The following is a 24,258-nucleotide window of genomic DNA, read 5'->3' as shown; positions in this document are numbered from 1 at the left end:
CAAAGTCAGACACTCAACCAACTGAACCACCCAGGTGCCCCTTATGACTTTCTTAATACCATTTTCTTTTCTCTAGCTTACTTTATTGTAAGAATACAGGATATAACACATATAGCATACAGAATATGGGTTAATTGATTATTTATGTAATCAGGAAGCCTTCTGGGCAACCTGGAGGTTATCAGTAGTTAAATTTTGGGAAATTGAAAAGTTACGTGCAGATTTTTAATTGTGAGAGAGTCGGCACCCCTAACCCTCACATCACTCAAGGGTCCACTATAATTCATTTGTGAGGTCATGCATACTGTACAAACTATTTCATATTGTATTTTCAATTAATAAAAATATGAGTATCATTTCATCTGATTAAATTCTTTACCCAACGTAATTTCCACTGTTTGATGCTTTCACTTACAAAGTATGACTATACATAGTACAATATTTAAATTGCATAACAGAAAATAGAAGTAAATGTAAGCTTCCCATCCACAGGATTCAAATGGATCCTGATGAAGAAGTTTCTTTATCAGGAAGTTTTCTCTGCATAGGGGCACCTGGGTGGCATAGTCAGTTAAATGTCTGACTCTTGGTTTCAGCTCAGGTCATGATCTCAGTTTGTGAGTTTGAGCCTTACATCGGGCTCCATACTGACAGTGTGAGGCTGCTTGGGATTCTCTCTCTCTCCCTCTCCCTCTGCCCCTCCTCTGTTCTCTCTCTCAAAATAAACAAACTTAAAAAAATTATTTTAAAAAAAAGAAATTTTCTTCGCATATAAAAGCATGCATATTTGTACATGTGTGTCCTTATACAAATAACATAAATGAAAGCTTAGCTTTTACACATCTCTACTTCCTGCTTGTTTGTTGATTTATTTATTATTGAATAAATTTGATATATAGCATTGTGTAGGGTTAAGGCATATAATGTGTTACTTTTATATATTTATGTGTAATAATGTTACTGCCATTGTAGCAATATTTTTCACATTACGGAATTACAGTACAGTATTTTGTCTGTAGTTATTGTAGTCTGCATTAGATCTCTATGGCTTATTACTATTGGCTGCAAGTTTGTACTTTACAACATCAGTCTTATTCTTCCACTCCCCCATCCCATGGTGGCCACCATTTTACTCTCTGTGTTTCACAGTTTGACTTTTTTGGATTTCACATATTGGTGCTATCATACAGTACTTACCTTTCTCTGTCTGGCTTATCTCAGCATAATTTCTCAAGGTACATCCATGTTGTCACGAATTGCAGGATATCCTCCTTTCTTGTTGCTAAATAATATTCCATTGCATATATGCCCCACATATATCTTGGCTATTGTGATTAATGCTTCAATAAACATGGAAGTGAAGATAGCTCTTCAAAAACACGTTTTAATTTTCTTTGGCTATATACCGAGAAGTGGAATTGCTGGATTGTTATGGTAGATTTATTTTTAATTTGGGTGGGAGGAGTTTTGTTTTCCATAATAGTTGGAATTCCCACCAGTAGTGTATGATTCCTGTTTGTTTGTTCGTTTGCTTGTTTGTTTGTTTGTTTGTTTGTTGTTCTCTACATGCTCACCGGCACCTGTGGTCTCTTATCTTCTTGGTGATAGCCATTCTAACAGGTATAAGGTGGATTCTCCTTGTGACTTTAATGTTTATTTTCCTGATGTTAGTGATGTTGAATGTCTTTCCATATGCCTGCTGGCCAGGACATTGGAGAAATGTCTATTCAGTTGTTTTGTCCATTCTTTATCAGATTGTTGGATTTTTGTTTAGTAGTATGAGTTCCTTATATATTTTAGATATTAACCTGTTCTCCAATATATGGTTTGCAAAAATTTACTCCAATTGTCTTTTCCTTTTTAACTGTTTTTTTATGCTTATTTTTTTTTTTAATTTTTTTTCCAACGTTTTTTATTTATTTTTGGGACAGAGAGAGACAGAGCATGAACGGGGGAGGGGCAGAGAGAGAGGGAGACACAGAATCGGAAACAGGCTCCAGGCTCCGAGCCATCAGCCCGGAGCCTGACGCGGGGCTCGAACTCACGGACCGCGAGATCGTGACCTGGCTGAAGTCGGACGCTTAACCGACTGCGCCACCCAGGCGCCCCTATGCTTATTTTTGATAGAGAGAGAGAGAGAGAGAGAGAGAGAGAGAGAGAAAGGGGGGGAGGGGCAGAGAGAGACAAAGACACAGAAACCGAAGCAGGCTCAAGGCTTTGAGCTGTCAGCACAGAGCCCAACCTGGGGCTCAAACCCATGAACCACAAGATCATGACCTGGGCTGAAGTTGGACGCTTAACCAACGGAGCCACCCAGGCACCTCATTAACTGTTTCATTTGCTGTGCAGAAGCTTTCGAGTTTGATGTAGTCTCGTTTGTTGAGTTTTGATTTTGTTGTTTGTGTTTTTGGCATCATGTCTAAAAATCATTACCAACACCAAAATCAAGGAGTTTCTTTCTTATGTTTCCTTTTAGAAGTTCTATGATATCATAACTTATGTTTAAGTCTTTGATTTCTTTTGAGTTTTTGATGTGAGATAAGGGTCTAATGAGATCATTTTGCATGGGTTTCTCCAGTTTTCCCAGCACTATTTGTTGAAGAGAATGTCTTTCCCCAATTGAGTATTTTTGTCTCCTTGATGGATATTAGATGACTGTATATGCTGGGATTTAACTCTGGCCCCTCTATTCTATTTCATCAGTCTATGTGTCTATTTTTGTGTCAGTACCATATTATTTTTATTATTATATCTTTGAAGTATAGTTTTAACCAGGAAACATAATAACTTTGGCATCCACACACATTTTTGCTTGGGTCTTCCATTTCTGTGAAGAATGACTTTTATATTTTGATGGGGATTACTTTGAATCTATAGAGGGTTTCGGACAGTATGGAAATTTTAACACTATTAATTCTTCTGATCCATGAACAGGCAATGTGTTTCCCTTTTTGTTTTCTTTAATTTCTTTCAGCAGAGTTTTTTTTTTATTTTTCATTGTACAGATCTTTCAATTCCTCAGTTTAATTTATTCCTAAGTATTTATTGCTCTTGATGCTACTGTGAATAGGAAAGTTTTCTTTATTTTTCAGATGTTTCATTATTCATAAGGATGAAAGGCAAATTATTTCTATATGTTGATTTTATAATCTGCCAATTACTGAAATTGTTAATTAGTTCCAACAGTTTATTGATTGACTCTTTGGGGTTTTCTGTAAATAAAGTCACTTATTCAACAAAGTGTGAGAATTTTAGTATTTCCTTTCCATTTTGGATGCCTTTTATTTCTCTGTCTTGTCTAATTGCTCTAGCTAAAACTTCCAGTGCAATACTAAATAAGGATGGTGAGAGTGGGCATCCTTGTCTTGTTCCTGATCTCAGAGGAAAACCTTTCCATATTTCTACATTGAATGCAATTTTACCTATGGGTTTGTCACATTTGGCCTTTGTTACATTAAGATATGTTCTTTGTACTCCCAATCTATTAAGAGTTTTCATCATGAGAAGATGTTGTCAAATGCTTTTTCTGCGTCTATTGAGAGGATCATGTTATTTTATCCTTTGCTACTTTAAGTCAAATATTTTCTAGAATATTATGTCATATCAAAACACATAGCTCTTACTCATTTAAAAACTATTTAAGCTCTCCCTTATTGGTAAAAAATTATTTCCAATTTCTTGCTATTTTAACTAATACTGCAACAATAAATAGGCTTTTTCTTAACCTTGCCATCCTATTTTTAAAGCTTTCTGTTTTGAATAATTATTTTAAAAATATTTTCATAGCATGACTTTTTTCATGTTTTGAGACATATGTAAAGTATGTGCATTTCTTCTAATAATTTGAAAATGATATAATTCATTTATATCACTTCTGATGTTAGTCTTCAGATTATATATATTAAACTTCTATGTCTTGAATTATATAAGATGCTAACATTAGTTAGTATTAGATTTGTCCTACATTGTATTTCTTATTTTCCTTCCATAGGTTGATTTGGATATATTATTATTCTTAACACTCCCAGTGGCAAATTTTCTATGTCTTAGGATATTCCTACATCTAAAATACTGTATTTATCACATTTAATTTGTATTTAATAACTCTCTACACTGAGGGTAGGAGATTTGCAGGCAACAAAACCCATAAAACTCCATCTTCTTTCATTTCCAGTGTGTTTTGATAATATTACTATTGTATTAGCCATATCGATATCATTGTTGATTATATTACAATTGTCATATCACCGTTTCCTATAATCCTCACTGTTGCCCAATCTTGGTTCCTTCTCTAATACTATTCACTGTACTGACTGTAGGGTGGAATGAAATTGTGGAGCATTTTGAGAACAGTTTGAATTATTTCCTCTTTAATTAATAAAATAATTAATAAGTCCAGTCACTTTATGGTAATTTTATTGTCTTTTCATTAAGACATATTGTATGCTTTTATTCCACAGATATAGACTTTCTTACATTTTAAAAAGTTTTTTACATATGACATCTATCTTCTTCATAGATACCAATTGTTTGTATGTTAGGTCTTCCTTTCTGCCTTAGTATTTTCTCCCTAAACATTTTGAAGTGGCAACTTATTTTTAAACTTTACTTTTTAAATTTTCTCAAACATCTCCCAGGATTATGTTAGTACTGTCTTTATGGCTTTTTGTTTTGTTTCATGTGCTGACAATTCTTTTTTTAAGTTTATTTATTTATTTTGAGAGAGAGAGAGAGAGCGAGCATGTGAGCAAGAGGAGGGGTATAAAAAGAAGGAGAGAGAATCCCAAGCAGGATCCACGTTGTCAGAGCAGAATCCTATTCAGGGCTCAATCCAAAGAACTGTGAGATCATGACCTGAGCCACAACCAAGAGTTGGACATTCAACTGACTGACCCACCCAGGCACCCCAACTGATAGTTCTCATATAATTTTGTTTACTGGTCTCAGCCAGTTTACTTCCCATTATCTAATATAAGTTTGTTATTTCTTTTTTCAACCTTGCTGTTCCATCAGTGGATGTTTTTATTTTAAAAAACCATAATAAAAGAGTTTTGTTATAATTTTCTCTGTTAATAAAATGCTCTTTATTATTATTTTCCATATTACTTTTTCCTTTTTAGGGCTGATGAAGTGTTCTTTTCTTTTTATTTAAAATCTGTTTTTGTTGGTTGTTTTTATTGCTTTTAATTTGTTTTGAGAATAACAGATAAACATACCTTTACTTACATTCTTAAAACAAAAGTATATAACATAATTTTAATTGCTAAACATAAACCATTATGAATTATTGATTTTGGAGGTTTATTTTCTACTAATTGAACAAATATTTGTGCAAACTAATTATTGACAACCTTCTGGGGTTAAAAAATGAGCTTCCAATGAAACGTTACAGGGGTTAGAGAGATATCAACTCTTTCCCATGGGATAAACAATAAACTCTCAGATAAGGTGGTGATTGGAATAGTTTAATCTGTATCATCAGACTCTACACTTGCTTCTCTCTTGCATGACCCTTTCATCCCAAACAACTTCCTTGCTTCTCTTCCTGCTTCTGTGGATTTCATTAGCACTGCCTGGAATACTTTTTTTTTTTTTAACTTCGGTTTATCTAAATTTTATTTATCTTTCCAGAGCAATTCCTTCCTTGAGTAGTCTCCTGTATTCCAGTTTTATAGTGATCCATCCTTTCTTTGGAGTCCAGTGACTGTGTTTTATTTTGCCTAGAAAGAAGAAAAATCTACCTTGTACTGCTGTGGTTTTTTTTAATGTCTAGATATTGTGTCCCAGCTATGCTATAAATCCCTAATAATGACACATAACTTTCATGAGCACTGATTGTGTGCTGGATACTCTTTAAAGACTTTAAAAGTATTACTTCATTAGATATTTCCAAGATATCTGTAAACTAGATACTGTTGTAAAGATTGATTAACAGAATGAGGCACAGAGAGACTTAAAAACTTGTGGGAAGTGACATAAGCAGTAGAGCCGTGGAATTGAGATTAACACCAGGTGACGTGTCTCCAGAATCTAGGCAATAAACTACTTCCTCCCAGCTGGTTCTGGAAGCTCAGTGAATAACTCCCCACTGATAGAAAAGAGACTCTTTTTGGCAAGAAAGATCCCAAAGTGGGAGAAAAATTCACACTGTTTTCTTAGGAATCTTCTTTGACAAAAGATGTAGTTAGGAAATAATACTTGGTCTATACGCCACTGATATTTTTCTTAATTTTGTCCCTTTAGGTGTAAACTCTTGAGGTTTTAGTTCTTTGGGGACCCAAGCTATTGTAAACTCCTGAGAAAATTTCCCTTATTCTGTACAGTACGTGTATTAATGTGCAGGTACAGTATCTCTTTACTCCCAGACTCTTCAAGATGGATATTTGTCTTCTTCACCAAGTATTTAGAAAGTCATGTTACTTGGAAGAAGTTACCACCACAAAGGAAGTTAGTGTTCCATTCTTCTAGAAAATGATCACTTCCTTTGAAGCAGTTAAAGGAGCTACATGCAGGATATCCTTAAAGAAGTGAGTACAGGGACACCTAGATGGCTCAGTTGGTTAAGTGTCTGACTCTTGGTTTTGGCTCAGGTCATGATCTCAGGGTTGTGAGATGGAGCCCAGTGTTGGGCTCCATGCTGACCATGGGGCTTGCTTAAGATTCTCTCCCTCCCTCTCCCTCTGCCCCTCCCCTGCTCATTAGTGAGTGCACGCTCTCTCTCTCTCTCTCTCTCTCTCCCTCTCAAAACAAAAATAATAATAACTGAGTACATTGCATTTTGGATAATGTGAAGCTTTGAAATCTGGTGGAGGAACATCAGGATGAGTTTGAATGTCAGGAAAATAACCTTCCTAGCACAGGCTCTCTAAAGAGAGCAGACTTTGGCATTTTGTTCATATCCTCCTGAGACTAAACAACTGTTTTGTGTGACTTTTTTTAAACTCAATTTCCTGCTTATTTCTTTGTAATATAAAGACATGGCAATGTTCATGAGGATTTCTAAGATCACAGAATGTAGTTATTGAAGGGGCATAGAGATCATTCTTGTTTTGTAAACACTCAAAATAACTTATTCAAAGAAAGAAGTAAGAAAGAAGGAAAGACAGAGAAAAGAAAAGAAAAAGAAAGAAAGAAAGAAAGAGAAAGAAAAAGAGAAAGAAAGAAAGAAAGAGAGAAGAAGAAAGAAAGAAAGAAAGAAAGAAAGAAAGAAAGAAAGAAAGAAGAAAGAAAGAAAAGAACTTAGGAAGGGAGGGAGGGAGGGAGGGAGGGAGGAAGGAAGGAAGGAAGGAAGGAAGGAAGGAAGGAAGGAAGGATCAAAGTTAAAAGTAGTGTGATTGTGCGATGCCTGAGTGGTTCAATTGATTAAGTGTCCAACTTCAGCTCAGGTCATAATCTCACCGTTTGTGAGTTTGAGCCCCACGTCAGCCTCTGTGCTGACAGCTCAGAGCCTGGAGCCTGCTTCAGATCCTGTGTCTCCCTCTCTCTCTGCTCCTCCCCTACTCATTCATTCTCTCTCTCTCTCTCTTTCTCTCTCTCAAAAATAAATAAACCTTTAAAAATTAAAAAAAAAAAAAGAAGTAGTGTGATCGTACCATCCCAAACAGCACACACCTATATTATCCACATTTGGATTGTCACAAACGAAAACAATTATGCCCTGTGTAATGCTCCTAAAGCCTATAATTGCCTTTTTGACTGCTGAAAATATATGCCATATGGCATGAAGCAAATAATCATGATAATGATAAAACAATCATAAATTAAATACATACAGTCACTACTTATATCATGTATGAAGCTCCAAATATAATTATAGTATAATTCCACTGTAGTATATTGCTTTTATTTTAAGAGGACATTAAATGAAGTGATAATACATGTTACTTAGAACCAATTGTTTTTCATATAAATTATCCTACACAGTGATCTTTCCTAGGCATTTTGAACAGCTTGATTTTTTCTTCCTTTACTATTGAGTCAAAACCTAACATTTTTTTGAGGGTATTTGCTGAATAAAGTATTACTCATTTGATATTTTACATACATAATTACAGTTATAGTTATAATGAATAAATTGTAATTGCCTAACAAATTTCCAGAAAAATGTCTCAAAATCAGTTTACGGAATATATGGGAAATCACAAAAAAACAACTCTACATTATTTAGATGCACCAAAGTCTTAATTTTCTACACAATTTCCATGAAAAGTTGCCGTCTCACATTTGCCAGATCACTTGATCTCAAAGGCAAGGCCTCTCTATTTCTTCCATGACACCATATGCCTTTATATGAATCACCTTTGTCAATTGTGTATTATCCTTTCCACCTGCCATTACCAGTGAAAGTACAGAGTAGACTGATAAGCCCATCTATGAACTATGTCCTAACAATAATAGAATGGTACTGATCTTTCAATAAGAACAGGAATTCTCCTGCTTAGTCTTTCCCAGATGTCTAATGTCAGGATCTGAATATCACACTGGTGAGATTTGGCAGCATTCCCAGTAAAGATATTCTAAGAGAGTTTTGTTATCCCATAATCCAGTAAAATGAAATATGGAGACTAATTCCCATTTCAAATATGATTTTATAACTTGAGGGAGATTTAAACCATACACTTGAACTCTTCTTTTTATGGGAGAGAGTACCAAATCCAAAGAGATCAGGGATGAATTGTCCAAGTTTACACAGTATCTTTGCACAACTCCCAGAACTAGTACATGGAAATACTGTCTTCCAGGTCAATAATATTTCCATAACTTCCTGTTAGAGACCTGTTTGGGGTAATCTGTCATTAGGTTAAAATATTATTTGTAACTATTGATGATTGATTTTTTAAATGTTTTTGCTTCTTGTAACAGGTTAAAACTGACCAATGGAAAATAAGAATCAGACTGAAGTGACTGAATTTCTTTTCTTGGGTCTCACAGACATTCTCCAAGAGCAGATTGTCCTCTTTGTCATGCTCTTCATTGTCTATCTTGTCACCCTGGGGGGTAACATAGGGATGATCATTCTCATATGGACTGATCTCAGATTCCACACTCCTATGTACTTTTTTCTCAGCCACTTGTCCTTTGTAGATATTTGTTCCTCTTCTTCCATTGCCCCCAAGATGCTGTATGATATCTTTGCAGAGAAAAAAGGTATCTCTTTCATGGGTTGTGCTACACAGATGTGGTTCTCTGGTTTCTTTGTGGCAACTGAATGTTTCCTCCTGGCTTCCATGGCATATGACCGGTACATGGCCATCTGTAAGCCCTTGTTGTATACACTCATCATGTCCCAGAGGGTCTGTGTGCAGCTGGTAGTAGGGCCTTATGCCATGGCTCTTCTAAGCACAATGACCCATACAATTCTCACTTTTCGCTTACCCTTCTGTGGTACAAATATCATCAATCACTTCTTCTGTGACATTTCACCATTGCTTTCCTTAGCATGTGCAGACATCTTGATCAATAAATTAGTGCTGTTCATCTTGGCTGGAGCTGTAGTAATGCTCAGTGGCTTGATCATCATGGTCTCCTATGTTTGCATCCTGGCGGCCATCTTGAAGATGCAGACTGCTGATGGGAGAAGGAAAGCTTTCTCCACCTGCTCTTCTCACCTGGCAGTTGTCTCCATCCTGTATGGGACTCTTTTCTTTACCTATGTTCAGCCTGGCTCAAGTCCCTCCCTGGATATCGATAAAGTGATTTCTCTGTTTTATACCGTGGTGATCCCCATGTTGAACCCCCTCATCTACAGCCTGAGGAACAAGGAGGTAAAAAATGCACTCAGGAGGAAGTTTGAAAGGAAAAATTCTCTAATGGTTTTGGCAAAATAGAACCCTGCCGTGTTGTACCATAGATGTTGGTGCAGGCTGTGTAGGAGAAAGATCACTGAAGTGGAAATCAGAAGCTACATGTGAATTTGTCCACTGCCGGGTCATAAGTGATTTGAAAAATGGACTAGTACTTAAATATTTTTTCTGCCCCATCTTGTTGTCTGTGACATGACAAGAGTTTCAAAACAAAATAGTGAAATATTGAGAATATTAATGTGAAAATATACTGAAAGAAAACTTAGGTGAATATTTTACTATCATGGATATTTGAATACTATTTTATCCAGACAAGAAAACCAAAAGTTATAATAAAAAGTTCAGAGTACCACAAACAATATTAAAAAGTAAACAATAAAATGAGAAAATGTTTGTGACATGTGCCAAATAATGAGATAATATCCCTAATAATGAAAGAACAGTCTAAAATTCAATGGAAACAAAACTAGATAAATGGGGAAAAAATGAACAAGCAATTCACAGAAATGGTGATCCCTACACAGAAATGTATGGAAAAAAGGTTCACTATCATCATTGGTCAAGTAAGTGAAATGAAATTAAAATGTCAGTGCAGTGCCTTTTAATAGAGATGAAATATTATTAGTTTTCAATGACGATGAAGTTCCTGTTTGGCCATGTACATTCTGTATTTTCTGTTTATAATATGAATTCCCCATTACCCAAAAAATCTGGTAGTTTCTATATAAAATGATCAATTTACACAGCATTTGACGTAGAATTTCTCCTTTATAAATCTGAACAACAGAAATGTAAAGGCCAATGAATAAGATTACGTATATATAACAATTATGCATGGAAAAATAAAATAAAGAAAATAGTTCTTACATCATTATAAGAAAAGTCAAGTTGTGTTTGTGTGTGTGTGTGTGTGTGTGTGTGTGTGTGTGTGTGTGCAAAATGCACAACAAATGAAAAGATTAGATAAGGTAATTATAGACTGACCTGGAGAGGACAATTGTATGCAGTCACTGTCAGGTGGAAAAAAACTCAAGCTGAAGATCAAAGTGTAGTTACGATCACTAAGAACAAGGACGAAAGCTGTATAATAAAATGTGCATGTGCATGCAGGTGTAAATGAGTACAGGGAGAACTATAAAGGATGCACAGCAAGCTGTTGACATTGATCACTTCAATGGGAGCTGCATTTGAGGTGGGAAAGGAGAAGTTTTATTCATGTACATTTGAATTGCTGCTTAATCACGCCCTCTGCCTTTACTTGGGCTCCATTTATATGGAGTTCCATTTACATCTTATGATTTCTGCTTTGCCAATTGTACTTTATTGGAGGATCTGACAGGACCCACAGCATTAGAGCAGTCCTGGATACATACACACATGGTGGCTTCTGGACAAGACTTCGCTTTTATTACGGCCCACAAACATACCAGGAGCTCTTTCTCAAAAGCCATAGCATTCTTTTTGCCAATGGTATAGAATGGCTCCTGAAGCTCAGGACCAGCAGCATTCCCACTGAGGTTTGTAATAAGCTCCATGTTGCTTTTTTCCCATGACCATCACTTTCCTTATAGATCCTGTTGTATCACGTGGCCCAAGGGGCAGGGCTGCTTGCACTATACCTGGACCTGCTGCAGAGCCTCTCCTGTTCTGCATCCCGCTTAATGCCTACAGCCTTCTGTGCCATTTGGTATCCTTGTTGGAGATCTATTCCTAGCTGTGGAATAGGCTGCCTCCAAGACCCAAAGAGGCCTACTGGGACCCTCTGGTTCTTTCTTCATAAATTTTACTTTGAATGGAGTATTCTAGCATACCCCTAACCACTGGACCTGTAAAACTCACCCGACATTTCAAGTTCCTGAATCCTAATAGGTGTTTGTGTGTTTGTGTTCTGTCTCCCACCCTCTGGAGCGCAGGTGTCTTATCAAGGTCTCCAATGTTCCAGCATCTGCTTGTGTAACCTGCTCTATCAGCATGATATTACCAATATAGTAGACATTACAATTAGTATCCACTAAGTGTAGTAGGTAGGAGGCCAAATACCTTAGGGGGCCACATACCTGGGGACTATATTAAGGAGGGGAGGCGAGTTAATACAGCCTTGAGGAAAAATTGTAAATCAATATTGTTGTTCATCTCATATGAATATAAATTGTTTCTCATCCTCCATTCTAGGCAGAATAGAAAAGGATACATTTCCCAAGTCATTAACTGCATACCATGCATGGGAGACCTTGTAAACGATCCCATGTAAGGTATGGAGCTGCTATTGGGCCACTATTTGGTTGAACTTTAAGCAGTCTACAGCCATTCTCTAAGAGCCATCTGATTTCTGGATGGCCAGACTGCTGACTTAAATAGAGAGATAATATGATTACTTCTGCTGTATCCTCTATGTCTTTGGTGGTGGCATTAATTTCTTTATTCACGTGTTCTGGAATCCTATCATTCTCCCTGGCTCTAGGAAGCCTGGATGCATAACAATATCTCATACCACTGGCTTCCCACCAGCTGGAGCCCCTCTTATTAGTGCCTTTCTTTATTGTTTCAGTGGAAGAAGTGTCCTCTCAGGGAACATAGTCCCTTGGGATCTTTTTAATGGATTCCTGATAGCATCATCATCATCATATATATTTACTTATATCATAATTCCTTTCAAGCGTCCTAACATCTCTGAGCCTTTGGGCCCCTTCTTCAATACTCTCCCACGGTAATAATGTTATTTCTACTGCACTTACTGTAGGCTGTCATTCGTTTCAAAGCTCAAGGAGATACCCTGATAGTACATAAGAATACACTCCTGGTGTCTTGCCTAGAAGGTAACTTTTGAGTCACTGGAGTTCTGCATCAGTAAATTCTTCCTCATCCAGCTTTATATTCCTCCCTCCCTAAGCACATTACCTTCAAGCTCTTTTCCATTTCTGGCTGGTACTTATTAGCCAAGCCCTGTAACTCTTTTTGTGGCCAATTCTCTTTAGTCTTCAGACCAAACCATTCTAAGCCTTGCTCTTGGTTTAGGTCGAAAAGCTAAAAGGGGAGGTGGGACAAGATATTGAGAAAAATATTTATTATCTTGTGTCACACCTCCCTCAGGTGAGGGCTCTTTATTGTCTCTGGCAGCGGAAGGTTGGTCTCTTCCAGCAAGGGGGAGAGGGCTACTTTACAGGGTCAGAAGATTTGGGAAAAATGGAATATCTCAAACACATCAGATGTCTTATTCCCTATTCTCAGTGTCCAACTCCTTCCCTATCAGAATCCTGACTTTTATACTGGAAACTTACAGAGGTATGAATTCAGCTCCTTTCTTATTCTGTTTTCCAGTATCAGGTTGTTGGATTGAGCTTCTATGCAGTCTGGTCTCTAACTGTAGGAGATGAAGACCTTTTTAAATGTTGCCTATCTGATTTTGACATCATATCATGCATTGGAAATTGGCCTGTTATTTTCATCCTTTAGCATGTGAGAGGTATTCATTTAACAACAAACTTCATAGTCCAATAGTTACCATATCTTCTGCGCTTTCACAGCCTAGAGATAATTAAATAATTCAATGTGTAGGTTTCACCTGTACCCCAACCCAATCCACTGGTCTTAGTGATTGCAATGCTTGGGCATGCTAGTGGTTATGACTGCCCCATTCCACCATTAAGGGACTCTTGCTGCCAGGTGTCCAGTGAGTGATCTGATTCCAGAATTCCGCCCAAGAATCTGCTGAATTCATTGATCAAGCAAGTTACTAAGGGCAGCCTACATTCAAAGGCAAGGGAAAAAACCTCAGTCTTTCAATGGAGGAATAGCACACATTTATAAGAAAGGAGGTAATAAGCTATGGTCATGTATGAGGTAACCCAATAAAAGCTGTTGGAATTACAAAGCTGAACAAAATTTAGCACCCATATTATAAATAAACAAAAAACCCTCATAGTTTAACATGGTACAGGCATCTGAAATAACTCAATCCACTTACCTGGATAGTTCAATGAATTTATAATACAAAGAGATATGGAAAACAATTCCTAATAAAATTTTGGATAACTATATTACAAAAAAAAATATCCTTTAGAAACTGCTTGCCCTTAGGCATTTTAACTCTCATTTACCTCTTGGACGACAAGAGGAGACTCCATTAAGAACAGACTCAGCATCTCTAAAACTTGAACCTAGCACAGAGTTCTCTAAAGAGTCTGGCTACAAGAATAAAGGACAATTCACTTAATCAATTACAGCATTTGGAAACTAGTCAGTCAGAGAAAGACAAATATATGACTTCACTCATATGAGGACTTAAAGACACAGAAGAGATGAACACAAGGGAAAGGAAACAAAAATACTGTAAAACAGGGAGGGGGACAAAACATAAGAGACTATTAAATATGGAGACAAACAGAGGGTTGCTGGAGGGGGTGTGGGGGGGGATGGGCTAAATGGGTAAGAGGCATTAAGGAATCTACTCCTGAAATCATTGTTGCACTAAATGCTAACTAATTTGGATGTAAACTTAAAAAAATAAATAAATAAAATAAAATAAAAAGTAAACTAAATGAATAAAAATTTTAAAAAAATAACAAGTACTTCAAGCTAAAGCTAAAAAAATAAATAAAATAAATTATAGCATTTGTAGTTTATATGCACAATAGAAGTTCTCGGCCATTAACTGAGCCACAAAATAAAATGTTGCCATTAGTAATCAAATTTATGTGTCTAGAGGGTTTAATGCTAATGAAATAAGTCAGTCAGAGAATGACAACTATTATATGATTTCACTCATATGTAGAATTTAAGAAACATAAATAAGTGAGTAAGTAAATAAATAAATAAATAAATAGGCAAACAAAAAAAAAACAGAGTTTTATATATAGACAACAAACTGGTGGTTTCTAGAGTGGAGGTGGGGGTGGGGGGATGAATGAAATAGGTGAAGGAAATTAAGAGTACACTTATCATGATGAGAACTGAGTAATGTATAAAATTGTTGAATCATTATAATGTCCACCTGGCACTAAGAAAGCACTGTATGTTAATTATACTTGAACTGATAAAAAAAAGTAATAATACATAATGTGAATTAAAATGTAGGTTAAAGGGGTGTCTGGGTGGCTCAGTCGGTTAAGCACTGGACTTCAGCTCACGTTTCATGATTCATGGGTTCAAGTCCCACATCGGACTCTGTGCTGACAGCTCAGAGCCTGGAGCCTGCTTCAGGTTCCCTCTCTCAAAAATAAGTAAACATTAATTTTTTAAATGTGGATTAAAAAGTCATAATTATGAAAAAGTAGCTAAGCAGAATAAAAAACTGAAAGAAAATTGGCTCAAATGTTATAATTGCTTGTCCTTGGATGGTAAGATTCTGGGTAACATTTTTCTCCTCTTCCTTTTTTGTTTTCTAAAATTCGTAAGATAAAGGTATTTTCATTTGAAAAAAAAAAGGAAGCGCAGCATAAAAATTTTAGTAAATAGTGTATGGTGACAGATGGTGACTACATTTATCATAGTGGGCACTGAGTAATGTATATTGTTGACATAATATATTGTACACTCAAAACTAATATAACATTGTATATCAAATATACTTCAATAATGAAAAATGAAAATAATAAAATATAAAAATTAAAAACATTAAACAACAAAAAAGAGATCTGGATCTCAAGTGGCATAGCTTAAGAATAAACTTCACAAGCAACTTCCTTTACAAATGCAAGGAATTCATTGCCACCGATCTCTTCTCTGCCAAGCCTGCTTCCCTGGGCAGAGAAGAGGACTCTGCCCAAATACTTTGCTGCAGTCCCACAGACCAAGTCAAAGCAAGGTTGGCCTTTCCGTGGTTTGAAGTTTCATGCACTGTTTCCCTGGGCACTTTAAAAAGTAAATCCACTCATTGAATACAGGCATTTTTCAAAGATGTAGAAGTCTTTTATTTAACTCTAAAAACTTGGCGTTGACCAAGGAAAGAGGCAAAGCTAAAATAAAACCAAGCATTATATTTGGGGGTCTCAGAACTGCAATTTGGGGGACACAGATTTGGGTAGCAGCCCAAACTGTGTCCTCTCAGAGAACAAAAGTCAAGAGGTTATGAAGACATAAGAGATGGCTTGTATTTGTTGTTTACAAAGAATTTTGATTGGTGTTGGAGGCAGAAAACGAAACTGAATATAATTTGTTGCTAAGGCTATCACTAAGCAAAGTTTCCTAGTGTAGCAAGTTGCAGGTGTTTGGGCTGAATCCTTGGAATATTTGTGGTTTAGCCCCGTCCAAAAGTTGATGGTTTCACTGATGAGGACGCACAAAAGGCCCATCTCCTTTCTGGCCTCCTGGCTCCATTTAAAAACCCCTAGACATATGTGACCTCATTTCATCTCCCATTTCAGTGTCAAAGGGTAAGACTACAAATTTTTCGGCCTTCTTCTAACTGTGACGGTAAAAAATGCTCCGTTATTACTTGTATCCTAATGGCAGAGGCTTACGTGGCAGGAAAGGACCTGGCTTGTTTCTAGAGGCTTGAGACGGAAATCTCTAACAAGAAGTCTATAAAATTCCCTTTCAAAAATGCCGGCAAGCAACACGGAGATGTGTATCAGTAAAGAAACAACGGCCTGAAATCTGCAACACTGTGTGGTATCACCAAGGAAAACAATAATTTAAGCATCAGAGTAATTTGCTGTTTGCATTTCAGTTTACTGCTGGCAATGTGCCCTACTGTTGGGTTTGCTCTAGCCTCAAAAAGTTTACTGTTCCACTGTGATTGTTCCAAGTCGCTCCCAATTATTGGCGGTTTCCTTTCCTAGTCTTCATCATCATCGTCATCGTCATCATCGTCATCGTCATCATCGTCATCGTCATCCTCCGATGAAATCAGCTACAAATGTTTTTAATTATTGGAAGCATCAGTATTACTACCGTTTATGGAGGAACTGCTATGAAGCCTGTTCTCTGCTAAAATGTTTGCTAACATTTTATATTTACAACTCTTTAAGGTAAATCCTACACTGAAAGAAAGAAAATATCAACCCAAAGTCTTTAATCAAGCATGTATTAAGAGTGCTAAAATGTGGGGAGTAGCTTAACATGAGTGTTCTGCGGGGAGCAAGTAGCTGAACGATTTTAAGGCTGATTGGGGATGGTCATTCGAAACTTAATTTTCTTCTAAGAATTATTCCCTGCGCAAATTCTTGGAAAGTAGGAGGAAATGAGTCATCTTAGTCATGGGACAGAAGGTACGAACAGGAAGATGGAATCTCAGGGTAACAGTTATTGGCTGCTTAAGTGCATTTAGGGATAAGAGGTTGCGGGAACATTTGGAAGCTACGAATTTTGCAGGATAGCTAAGGTTTAGTATTGTGATTGTCTGGGATGATCGCACTTATCTCTTGAGTTAGTAGTTAGCAGATACACAGAGGCATTTACACTCTAGGCACTATAAAATATGGGATTACAGTGGTAAGGAACCCACGAAATAGTATCATTGGTAGACTGTGACACGTCTCTTTAGTCCCCCCACTTACCATTCCTAGTCTCAACCAAGAAAGCACATCCGAAGGATTGAAGGCAATTGTTTAAAATGCATTTGCAGGGTGCCCGGGTGGCTCAATCAGTTAAGCATCCGACTTCGGCTCAGGTCATGATCTCCCAGCCTGTGAGTTCAAGCCCCGAGTCGGGCCCTGTGTTGAAAGCTTGGAGCGTGGAGCCTGCCTCAGATTCTGTGTCTCCCTCTCTCTCTGTCCCTTCCCTGCTCGCTCTCTCTCTCTCTCTCTCAAATAAGTAAACTTTAAAAAATAAAAATAAAACAAAATGCATTTGCGATGTTCACATGATCTTTCTGCATTGGGTCTTGCCTGTGCTCTACCTTTACACTTTTATCAGGGCTATAGGTTTGGCTAATGGAACATGTTATAGTAATATTCTCAATAATTTTAAGTGAAATTGCCCTATCAATGCTGATCTAAGATTTTAGTCAATTTTCCTCTATTGTTTTGTGAACCAGCAATAAAGCAAAGACAGTATAGAATCCTCTGATGAGGGATAACACATAATTAACCAAGAGTTAGTCAGTGATTACCCTGGAAGTAACCACATATAATAAACATGGAGGACACTGACCATTCTCCAAAGCCTTTGATGGACTAATAAAACATCCACACACGATTGCCACTAACTGCTTACTTTTGAGATGTGATAAGAAACAAAATTAACCAGTAGACAGTTCTTGTACCAATTTGTATACTTGAACCTGAGGACCGTTCTTTTCACCTAAGATGTATACAAACATTGAAACATATTTATGTTTATATCTCTTATTTTCACTAATAAAACATTGAGGACAGTATTTTTCTGATAGTCTTTTAGTTTTTTCCTGTAAGTCTAGTAAAGATGGATTCTTAAGTAATCAAACACTTGATAGAGACAACAGAAAGCACAGGAAATAATTCTGATAAAGCACAGATTACTTAGAAGAGAAATAAAAACTCTCACAATCTTATCAAGATAGAGCAATAGTCCAAGAAACCTTCATGGCTTAGCAGATGAAGGAAAATTAAGTTTTAGTTCTACGTAAGCACACCTCGTCTGCCAGCCCCGAAGACAGCAGAGGGTGGACACCTGCCCTTTCTTCTCAAACCTCAGCTCTTCTAACTTTCTAACGCAAGCGTCAGTCTCTAGCTGTGTGTAGGTGACTAGGCAGGCTTCCCACAGCAGAGGCCAGCCCACCATGCAGCCACTTCTTTCGTACTTTGCAGCAGTCCCACAAACAGGGGCATCGAAGCAGCTGACGTCTGGGGGCATCTCTGCACTCAAGCGGCGGTCCACCAGCATCTACACACAGGCCACCCCTCCATACAGAGGTCACGGGCCAACTTGAGATTTCCCTCCCGATGCCTCTTTCCCGAGACTCCATTCTTAGGTCTCCTAGCTGGCTCACCAATTGTTGGTTCCTAAACTTGGGAATTACCTAGGTAACATCTAAAACTGGCCACTGTAGTCAGAGGGCAGGAGAGACTGAGGAAAGAGGCAGCCCACATCGTATGGCAGGTGGCAAGTTTAACAAAGAAGAAAACTTCCAGATAATGCTTCTTTGGGACAGCAGCATGATGAGCATCTCTCCACACCTGCCTGCTGGAATCTTTTAAAGTTTACTAATTTTTTGAGAGAGATAAAGATAGAGCATGAGCAGTGGAGGGTTAGAGAAAGAGAGAGGAAGGCAGAAGATCTCAAGTGGGCTCCGTGCGGTAAGTGCAGGGCCGGATGTGGGGCTCAAACCCAGGAACCATGAGATCATGACCTGAGCTAAAATCAAGAGTTGGACACTTAACCGACAGAGCCTCCCAGGCGCCCCCTTAAACGTTTATATAGGGGCCTTCACTGGGTTCAGTCACATACGCCATCCAGATCGTCTCAACAACACATTACTCCCTTGAGGATGCCTCCTTGAAAACAGCTCCCGCTCTGGACAGGTGGGCAGAGTGTACATTCCAAGGACCATGGGTGGGGGCCTCAGAGCCTCTGATTGCCCAGGTCCAGCTAGACAGTCAATGGGTAGCTACATCCTCTTGACGACCACCTCTAGTCAGCCAGTTAGCTAGCCATTATATTAAGCAATTATATCTTTTTTTTTAGTGTTTACATTCTTCAGAGGGAAAATTTTTCTCAATGTCAAAGTGAAGCATTTTCCTATAATAGAATTTGCTTTATCATCTTTTTCATATCATATCATTTCCTTCTCTTGAAGTTTCATAAAGTGTCATTTTCTTTATCTTTTCTTGTTGTTATTGTCCGTTTCCTTACCAGTTTTGGTTGGTTTCAAGTAGAAGAATGGGGCAAAATGGCTTTATACTACTTGATTAAAAAAATTAAGTTCATTTATTTATTTTGAGAGAGAGAGATAGAGGGAAAGAGAGAGAGCTGAGGAGGGGCAGCGAAAGAGGGAGAATCTCAAACAGGCTCCACAGTTAGCACGGAGCCTGATGCAGGGCATGAACCCACAAACCCTGAGGTCATGACCTGAGCTGGAATCAAGAATCAGATGCTTAACTGACTGAACCACGCACGTGCCCCTATTCTACCTCCTTTAAGCAAAGTGTATGATATAATTTAAATGCTACATTCAAATTATTATGGATTGTGAAATATTTTTGCTTTAATTTACACATCGCTCAAAAATGCTTACAGAATATGTCTTCTCAGCAACTCTCTGACATCAGGACTTCATAGGATATAGACCATTGTAAGACCATGTCCTTGACTCTTAAAAGTCAGATGACACTGGAGACGAGCTACTGGGGAAATGTTATGGCAGTTTCAGAGGTGGGAGATCATAACCCTTTTAGGGGATCATAGAAGGTTTTTGAGAGAAAGTGGTGACTGAGGTCATCCAACCTATGTGTTTTAGTTTCTCAATGCTGTCCTGACAAATTACCACAAGTTCAGTGGCTAAAACAACATAATGTTGTATACACAATGTATTGATTTAATGCTCTGCAGGCTAAGGAGTCCTACATGGGTCTCACCAGACTACAATCAGGTGTTGGCAGGATTGCATTGCTTCCTGGAATCTCTAGAGGAAAATGTTTCCCGCTTTCTCCAGCTATTAAACCCTGCCCACATTTCTTAGCTGATGGCCCCTTCCTTCATCTTCAAAACCCTCAGAGTTGCATATCTGCCCATGTTCCTTACTTACATCTCCTGAGAGAGCTCACAGATAATCTCATTCCAAGGTCCTTAAGTTAATAACATGGGTAAAGTCACTTTTTACCATGTAAGGTGACATGATCACCGGTCCCTGGGGTTAAGAGGTGGACATCACTGGAGACCATTATTCTGCCTATGCCACTATTCCCTCAATGTGATATTTTCTCTTCTCCTTCATGAAGCTTTATTCCAATCAAGTTGAATGTTCCTGCCTCCCTGCCTCTGTTCATCTCCTTAGTTCTACCTGAAATGTCTTTCCTCTCAATTTCAGGTCATCTCAAACTTGTCCACCTTTCCAAACCAATCTGCCCATGAAATATTTCCCAACCATTTTAGTGCACAATGACATCTCCTTCTTTGAAAAGTCTGTGCTTTGATTTACCTTGAACTCAGCCAGGGGTACTATGAACTTAAAGAAATGAGTATCCCCCATATTGATTAATAGCAAGTTTTGAAATACACTAGCAAGACTTCAGAATGAACCTGATCTGTGGGAACATAAACTCATTGTCCCAGTACCCCAGAGAGAGTGGTCTTTGGTTTAGTCCAGCTCTTCAGGTCACTAAATAACTGAGGTTTTGATCCCGATTTTAAGCCGGATCTTCTTCTCTCTTTCTGATACTTCAACGTCCAGGTAAATTCTCGGGTCACCGAATGTAGAAATGCAAAGGTCATAGAAATCGTCCCCCTTACAGGGGAGGCGGAGTCTTATTCCTGTTTGCGTGCTGAGCAATAGAAGGATGGAAGCACGTTCCCCTCACCAAACGCCCTCCCCTTGTTAGTCCACAAATGTCCACAACCACTGCCTGCCATTGCACGTAGATTTTGAACTGTGTTAGGCATGAAACGAAAGCAGTGTTTTTCCAACCACTTCAGCTCTCAGTGAAGAAGGGAGCTTTCTCTGAAATGCTGCGGCATATGTCGTCTTGGATTTATCAAACACTGCTTTGAAAAGTGGGCTTTCTTTTTATGCCCAGGCACTATTTCCCGCGATTGATTTTAGTGCTGCCATTAATAAGCAATTGCCCTGTGGAAAATGCATTCCACAGATAATTCTCAAGTAATGATAAACTCAGGGGGCACAAACATTATATTAACTATTGTTTTGTCACTGTAGCATTTCAGGGTTCACATCTTAATCACTGTATCTTCAAAGTGTGAATACTTTTTTTAATATAGGAAATTGTTTGACCTGGTAACAAACATATGAATCTGGACTCTTTCTTACGGATAATCCCACACCTTGTGTTTCTTACTGTCATTTTAAACAGCTTGATGTGTTTTTACTCAGTTGATGAGTCAGAAAAATACTTAAAAATTTTGTAACAATAAAAATGGTAAGCATTTCACACATTGTGTTAATAACATAGAGATCACCTGTCAGAATTTATGCCTTAAATAGGTTTATAAACATTACAGGGAATTAGGGGAAATAATTTTATTTCAATGAACAAAATATATTCATATATTCATGGAAATGTATGGTAACATTGCCGCTAATGATCACGTCAGTTGAGACTAGAGTGGATACTTATTTTTCTCTTGATTTCCATGGGAAGTTCCTATACAATATTTAATAGATTAATTAATCTCAAAGGAAGGGCATCTCAGTGCCTCCCAAACCATTATATTTCTTTTTTGAATTATATGATATGATTATATGAATTACACGATCTGGAAATTTCTTTGATTCATTTAACCCCAAACATGAATCCTCTGTTCCTATTTCTTTCTGCCATTTCTGTATTCATGATGGTTAAAGAGTAAATGTATCCAATCTCTCATTTGCAGGCCTGTCCTTTATAAATATAAAAATGACTATTATGAGTTTCCATAGAACTACCCCTTGTAAAGAATGCTACCGACATTTGTTGACATTTCTCTTTGTAAGCCTTTTATAAGGGGAAGAGATTAATATACACAGATATGAATGTTGTCCTCATTTCATCTGAATGGCACTATCCTCTCCATCAAAACAGGAACGGAAAGGGCTTTATTTCTGTTCTGTTTAGCCGGTCCCAAATGTCTATTATCAGGGTCTGAATTTTTCATCATTTCTTACAATCTCACTGGTTACGGTATTCCTAGGTAGGCATTGTTATTCTATCATGTGATAAAGATGAAATACAGATACTTATTCTCGTTTCAAATACAATTTTAGAACCCAAGGGAAATTTAGATTTGATACTTAGACTGCTCTTTGGATGGCAGAGGGTGCCGAATCCAAAAAGATCAAGTATAAATCGCCCAAGTTTGCACGGTGTCCCAAGGGACAGGAACTATTCCTCAGGAATACCGTTGCCAGTCCAGTGCTGTTTTCCTAACTGCCTCCTTTAGATTAAAAAACACTTGTAATACATTGAAGAAGCTATGATGAATATGGGGCAGCTGGGCGGCTCAGTCAGCTGAGCGACTGACTTCAGCTCAGGTCAGGATCTTATGGTTTGTGGTTTCAAGCCCCGTGTCAGGCTCTGTGCGGAAGCAGGAGCCTGCTTCAGGTTCTCTGTTCCCCATCTCTTTCTGCTCCTCCCCTTTTTGTGTTCTGTCTCTCTGTCCCAAAATAAATAAACATTAAATTTTTTTAAAAGAAGCAATTTTGTGTATGCTAATTAACATTGCAAAAATAAAATGTACTTTTAAATTTCTTACACAGGTTACAACTGACCAGTGAAAGTCTATGTATTTTTCTTAGCCCCTCGACCTTTTAGGTATTGTTCCTCTTCTTCCATTGCCCCCAAGATGCTGTGTGATATCTTTGCATAGAAAAAAGTCAGCTCTCTCAGGGTTGTACCACACAGATGTGGTTCTCTGGTTTCTTTGTGGTATCTGAATGTTTCTTCCTGACGTCCATGGCACATGACTGGTATTTGGCCATCGGTAAGCCCTTGTTGCATGCCCTCATTATGTCCCAGAGGGTCTCTGTGCAGCTGGTTGTAGGGCCTTATGGCATGGCTCTTCTAAGCAGCATGACCTATATGATATTGACTTTTTGCTTACCCTTGTGTGGTCCAAATATCATCAATCATTTTTTCTGTGATATTTCCCTTCTGCTTTCTCTTACATGTGCAAACACTTCCTTGACTCAACTTACATTTTTCTTTTTGGCTGGATCTACAGGAATCCTCAGTGCCCTGATCATGATGGTTTCCCATGTTTGCATCCTGGTGGCCATCTGGAAGAAGACTGCTCATGGGAGGCAGAACGCTTTCTCCACCTGCTCCTCTCACCTGGTAGTTGTCTCCATCCTGTATGGGACTCTTTTCTTTATCTCTGTTCGACCTGGCTCAAGTCCATCCCTGGATATCAATAAAGTGATTTCTCTGTTGTATACTGTGGTGATGCCCATGTTGAACCCCCTCGTCTACAGCTTGGGGAATAAGGAGGTAAGATATACATTTGGGACGAAGTTTGAAAGGAAAACTTCTCCAGCAGTTTTGGTAATTAGAACTCTGTTGTGTTGTACCTTAGATGTTGGTTTATAACATGCAAAAGAACACTGGGCTGAGAACTAGAAGTTCCCTTTATTCCTGAGTACTTACCAGGTTGCTTATAGACTACATATATTTTTTTCATCAGTCTTCTCCATTCCCCTTCCATAAAGTGAAGGGGAATACAAAATAATTTACAGATATATTAAAGGTACAAATGTACTATATGCCAACAGAAAGTACAGAGGAGCATTTATATAGTCTCATATGTGGGAGGACATTTATTCCAGATTAGAAGAGCAAATGTTGTAAGAGAAAGGTCAACAGTGTTCATTAATAAAGTTTCATACACT

At 37.9% G+C, this 24,258-nt stretch overlaps 2 protein-coding genes across 2 annotated transcripts; both read left to right on the top strand.

The window, feature by feature from the left end:
* Positions 1 to 8,876: 8,876 nt before the first annotated feature.
* On the top strand, positions 8,877 to 9,827 carry LOC128776962 (olfactory receptor 5G3-like). The gene has a single exon (XM_053901902.1). It carries the CDS (start codon positions 8,877 to 8,879, stop codon positions 9,825 to 9,827), a length of 951 nt encoding a protein of 316 aa, XP_053757877.1.
* Positions 9,828 to 15,665: 5,838 nt separating this feature from the next.
* LOC128776964 (olfactory receptor 5G3-like) lies at positions 15,666 to 23,959 on the top strand. Its single transcript, XM_053901903.1, has 2 exons — positions 15,666 to 16,771; positions 23,170 to 23,959. The coding sequence occupies exon 2, from the start codon at positions 23,276 to 23,278 to the stop codon at positions 23,957 to 23,959; it is 684 nt and encodes a 227-aa protein (XP_053757878.1). The 5' UTR covers positions 15,666 to 16,771; positions 23,170 to 23,275.
* Positions 23,960 to 24,258: the final 299 nt, after the last annotated feature.

The sequence above is a fragment of the Panthera pardus genome, unplaced genomic scaffold (genome assembly GCF_024362965.1).
Source record: "Panthera pardus isolate Hobbes unplaced genomic scaffold, ASM2436296v1 HiC_scaffold_148, whole genome shotgun sequence".
Lineage (NCBI taxonomy): Eukaryota > Metazoa > Chordata > Mammalia > Carnivora > Felidae > Panthera > Panthera pardus.
The sequence above is the reverse complement of the archived record's forward strand: the minus strand, read 5'-3'. Positions and strand labels throughout refer to the sequence as shown.

Coding starts and splice junctions, on each gene's coding strand:
- LOC128776964 (XM_053901903.1), top strand. CDS start 23,276: ATGTGGTTCTCTGGTTTCTTTGTGGTATCTGAATGTTTCTTCCTGACG.
- LOC128776962 (XM_053901902.1), top strand. CDS start 8,877: ATGGAAAATAAGAATCAGACTGAAGTGACTGAATTTCTTTTCTTGGGT.